We start from the raw sequence: 5,184 nt of genomic DNA, 5'->3' as shown, positions 1-5,184 counted from the left end.
TAGAAGCAGCTGTTATCGTTCGTTTTCCGGTCTCCATTTTAGCCCTTCTCGATAAAAGGTGTTGATTCTTGATAAAGGAGTTCGAGGAATAGAAAACACAAGGAAAATACATTTATTCTATATAATAGTTTTAAAATCTTAAAATAAATTGGAACATTCAGATCTATTGGCGTCCTGCGTTTAAAATAATTAGTCTCCACTCTTATTTTGAATTATAGCGCTGATTCGCTCTTGCATGTTCCGCTCTGAGAAAATCAGCTGATGCAAGTGTAAACAGAAGAGAAGAGTGTGTGTGCATGCGCGTGTGTGTTTTCGACAGGGCGCGACGTACAGTTTTATTTGCGCAACAGTCACCCTGGCGTCGTCATTAGGAGCTGTGGGAGGGCGATATGGAGCACCAGGCGAGGACCGATACATGGTTTGTGTTATAGCAGCTTGGTGGGGTTGAAGAGGGAGGTCAAAGCATCCCATACAGAGTGAGTTTGCGTGTGTGTCCGCGCAGAACACACACATGCTGCTGGATTTCAGAGCCGGTTTGAATGGTTTTCTCACTGTGTGTGTGTGTGTGTGTGTGTGTGTAATGCGGGTTGGGGGGGGGGGGGGGGGGTTGTTTATTGAGTCTCAACGTGTGGTTTGTTGTCATTGCACAAGTAACATCCGTGCAGGCTGCTTTTGCAATTTTAGAATTGCAAGAATTAGTGCTCGACAATATATGCTGCAAGAGTCCATTGCTGTAGTGATAATGTGAAGGAAACGTATATAGAGTATATGTTGGGTCATAATGCCTTGAATTCTTTTTAATACTCTCTTGGTTTTGATGGTTATTACTTTTACTGCTAATGTGCTACTGCAATGTAGGCCTATACCCTTTATAAGAATTTCTTAATTTTAGTTTCTAATGCAGATGTCAGGGCCGAGTGGTTAGCATGTTGGCCACACAGTCAGGAGATTGGGAAGATCTGGGTTCGATTCTCCGCTTGGGCATCCCTGTGTGTGTGTGCGTTTTCACCGGGTACTCTGGTTTCCTCTCACATTCCAAAAACATTCATGTTAGGTTAATTGGTGACTCCAAATTGTCCATAGGTATGAATGTGAGTGAAAATGGTTGTTTGTCTACATGTGCCCAGCGATTGGCTGGCAACCAGTCCAGGGTGTACCCCGCCTCTCACCCGAAGTAGGCTGGGATAGGCTCCAGCATAACCATGACCCTAGTGAGGATATGCATAGAAAATGGATGGATGCATGCAGAGGTCTCAACCTTCTGCAGTATGAGAGACTTTTTGCCAATATGAAAACAGGGAGCCAGTGGTGTTTGTTTTCAACGAGTTATGATTAGCGTTCCTGTCTAAACACTGGAAAAACTGTTGCAATCAAACAACCGGATAACATGTTTAACTGATGGGACAATGCATCATTTTGTGTCATTCGATATGAGATTCAGAGCTGCGTGTTGGAGACATTTCCCACATCCTTTTTATATTTCTAGCAAACAGTCCAGACCCCCAAATCCATAATCAGATTTGAGTGTGATAAATAGCATTATACGCTGTTTTCCAAAGTGATTACGAACAGACAAATGTTGAATAATGCATTTCGCTACGCTGTGCAGAGCCATTTTTGTTTTGCAGTTACCTTTTGATTAGCAGAATGCCTCGAGCCAATTTCACTGGTCGGCACCTTGTGGTGAAAGGCCACAAGGCCTAAAATTAAATTAATTTGAGAACATAGCTCAGGGACTCCTATGTTAAAGGGACTGTATGCAACGGGTTCCCGGCTGCTTAGAGCGTGCCGATATTCAAATGTGGTGCAAGCATTACATCCCACCCTCTTCCTGCTACGAGTACATAAAGTATACCCCGCATAACACTCGTACAGGCATTAGTTATGTTTGTTGTCAGCTAATCATAGTGATTTTACATGAATGTACATTTTTGGTCGTTTGTGGGTGTGCATGTGCTATTGACATGTACACACATGGACAAAATTGTTGGTACCCCTCAGTTAAAGAAAAAAAATCCCACAATTCTCGCTGATATCACTTGAAACTTACAAAAGTAACAATAAATAAAAATGTATTGAGAATTAAACAATCAAAATCAGCCATCACTTTTGAATTACATAATTCAAAAAAAAATAATTGAAAAAAACAAATTAATGAAACAGGCCTGGACAAAAATGATGGTACCCATAACTTAATATTTTGTTGCACAACCTTTTGAGGAGACCACTGCAATTAAACGATTTCTGTAAGTGTCAATGAGCCTTCTACACCTGTCAACAGGTATTTTGGGAGCAAACTGTCGGAGCAAACTCGGGAGCAAACTGTCCCATGGACCTTAAACTTCTGAATAATATGTGCCACTGTTGTCACAGGAACTTCAAGCTGCTTAGAGATGGTCTTATAGGCTTTACATTTCAGATGTTTGTCTATAGTTTTCTTTCGAATGTCCTGGGACAATTCTTGCCTTCGCTTTCTGTTGTCCATGTTCAGTGTGGTACACACCTTGCCACCAAACAGCACAGTGACTATTTGTCACCCTTTAAATGGGCAGACTGACTGATTATGAGTTTGAAGACACCTATGATGTCAATTAAAGGACACACGTGAGATAATCATGTGACTCTGGTCAAATTGTTTTCAATCTTTTGAAGAGGTACCATCATTTTTGTCCAGGCCTGTTTCATTAGCTTATTTTTTAAATAACTATGTTAATCAGCCATTCAAAAGTGATGGCTGATTTTGACTTTGATTGTTTTAATTCTCAATGAATTTTTATTTATTGTTACTTTTGTAAATTTGAAGTGATTTTAGTGAGAATTGTGGGATTTTCTTTCTTTAACTGAGGGGTACCAACAATTTTGTCCACATGTGTATGTATGTGGATGTCAGACAACCATGAACAACACTTAAAAATTCCAACGATTTTTTTGCAGTTTTAACTCATAATTGTGAAAAATAGAGACATTTTTATACAACCTGTTCTTTTAAACCACTATTGTTAACATATGCTTGCTGCTGGTGGTGCTTTTATCTATATATTTTTATGTTGGATAAAAATGTAATCTTGAGCAAGTTGCATCCAGTCCCTTTAATGATGCGTGATTTTCTATCCAAAAGGTCAAAGGCCAACTGTTACTGATGATGGCATCCAGCCACCAGGTTGCAATTCCAGTTTGGAAGTTTCTCACATAAACCTGTTTAAGAACCAGCAGTTTATTTTGCAGATGGCACAGTCACAGTAGCAGCACGAAACAGTATAAATGATATCTCGCAGCCATGTGACCTTCCCGTTTCACTCCCGACACATGCGCCATCACATGAACTTCCAGTTATGCTGGTCCAGTGACCGCCATGTTCTGTAATCATTCTGATTTCCCCCATTGTTCCTGCTGAGAGCTGTTGGCAATGCAGCTGTTTTGACAAATGACACTCATGTGACATCTCTGATTGCTTCACATACGCCTAAACCATGACCAACGAACCAAGTGGGGAAAACTGTCCTACTAAAGCTTGAACTCTGGACAACTTTCACACACAGATTAGTTAAGTCACCAATGGAGGTGAATTACCCTGATGACATCATTAGAGTCTGGACATCAGATGTCACCAGTCAGACCCAATAGTCATTACCCAATAGGGTTTGTCTGGTGGTCCCGACAATTGCTTTTTAATGTCTAACTTTTTATACCTGACCGCTGCGCCCCACCTTTTAGCTCTGAACGAATGAATCTTGTATTTTAATGTGTCTTCTAGTCTGTTTTTACTCAACTTTGTTTTTCAATGTAAAGCGTCTTAGAATATTCTGAAAAGCACTATGCAAATAAAATGTATTATTATTATTTATTAATGTAAGACTTTTATGACACCCTTACTTTGTTGACACAACTAGACAGCATGTGACAAACATTTTGGAGTCTGGAAGTATGTTGTGTGTGTGTTGAGAAGGTCTGTTTACGTTTAAGATGAGCTGGAGCAAGAATAATGGTCCCTCTTGTTCTCATTTCACTCATAACTTGCACGACGTCAGCAGGCATCGTAAAAAGCTTGTTTGCATTACGAAGCAGTACAACACAACACGGTATAAACACACTCATCCACCTTGAGTTGCGCACACAGTCCAACTAGCATGTTCTGCTAAACTGAGTTAACCCCACAAGCTTTCATATGCTCCATAAAAGAGGACGTTTGAAGTTATTATCAGCACATTTTGTCAGTCTTTGAGGTCGCCGTTTTGACAAGTTGAGTTTGGGAGGATGGGATCAAGTATTTGCGATGAGATTCTGTCACGATTGAGCAGTCCCCTGAGGAAAAACCCCACACAAACTTTCCCTCTCCTCGCGATGACAGCATTTCATTCACATTATGTTAATTTTTTTGAGAGTGTGTGCAACAGTAGTTTCTGTTTTTATTTTAGTGGAAATAATGCAGAAATAAAATAGCCCTAAAATGGAGTAGGAATCCTACCCCCTCTCCATTTCACATCAACTGCTAATACATTTGTTTGTTCACATTTGTTTGTCCCCTTTGCCAATTCTGAAATAACAAGAAAACGATACAGCAGTATCATAACGTGTTACAAGGGAGTTAAGGTTTGTGAATGGATAGACAAATGATATAACATTCATCATAAATATATCATAGTAAAGGTAATAGTTGACAGAAACAGAAACAGTACATTGTCTGTCCTGTAAATGAAGAAAAAGTAGTATGTGTAAGACATAGGATCTTACAGGTATGTCCCCTGTGGTTCTTCTTCATACTTTGTCAACATTAACTGCTTGTACTGGTTCTTGAAATGGCTCATTTTAGTGCACCAAGTGCATTGAGAGTTCTTCAATCTTCTTCAATCCATTCCTAATTTGATTCAGCACACTGAGATGCTGAAAGTTTTTAGCATTGTTTGATGCGTATAAGTGGTTTATTTTATTTTTCCCTCAGGTCATATTTCATACTGCAACTGTGCACGCTCTGCGGTCTATAGCACTGGTAATTCCCTCGGTTATTTCCATTAGTGCCATCAAAGTTGAAATGAAATGTTAGCTCTGTATCCATATTGGCTGTCCCCATGTTATTAATTCTTATCAAGAGCTTACTTCAACTCGCAATTTATGCAAACCATGATGGTGCATAAATTGAGAAATTATTTTTAATCCTTTTAAATACTGTATATTTATTATATGATG

General features: G+C 39.5%; 1 protein-coding gene across 5 annotated transcripts in view; it reads left to right on the top strand.

Moving 5' to 3' along the window:
• Nucleotides 1-280: 280 nt before the first annotated feature.
• osbpl1a (oxysterol binding protein-like 1A) overlaps nt 281-5,184 on the top strand; it is a 40,239-nt gene continuing 35,335 nt past the window's right edge. For 4 of the 5 annotated variants that reach the window (XM_058073037.1, XM_058073040.1, XM_058073041.1 and 1 more), the window contains exon 1: nt 281-418. In XM_058073037.1, coding sequence (XP_057929020.1) covers nt 390-418 — 29 coding nt within the window. In that variant the 5' untranslated portion in view covers nt 281-389. Of the gene's footprint in view, nt 477-5,184 lie in introns of all 5 variants that reach the window. The other variant, XM_058073039.1, reaches the window with a different exon arrangement.

The sequence above is a fragment of the Doryrhamphus excisus genome, chromosome 5, assembly GCF_030265055.1.
Source record: "Doryrhamphus excisus isolate RoL2022-K1 chromosome 5, RoL_Dexc_1.0, whole genome shotgun sequence".
In the NCBI taxonomy this organism is placed as follows: domain Eukaryota; kingdom Metazoa; phylum Chordata; class Actinopteri; order Syngnathiformes; family Syngnathidae; genus Doryrhamphus; species Doryrhamphus excisus.
Note: the sequence above shows the minus strand (reverse complement) of the source record. Positions and strands in the feature narration are given on the sequence as shown.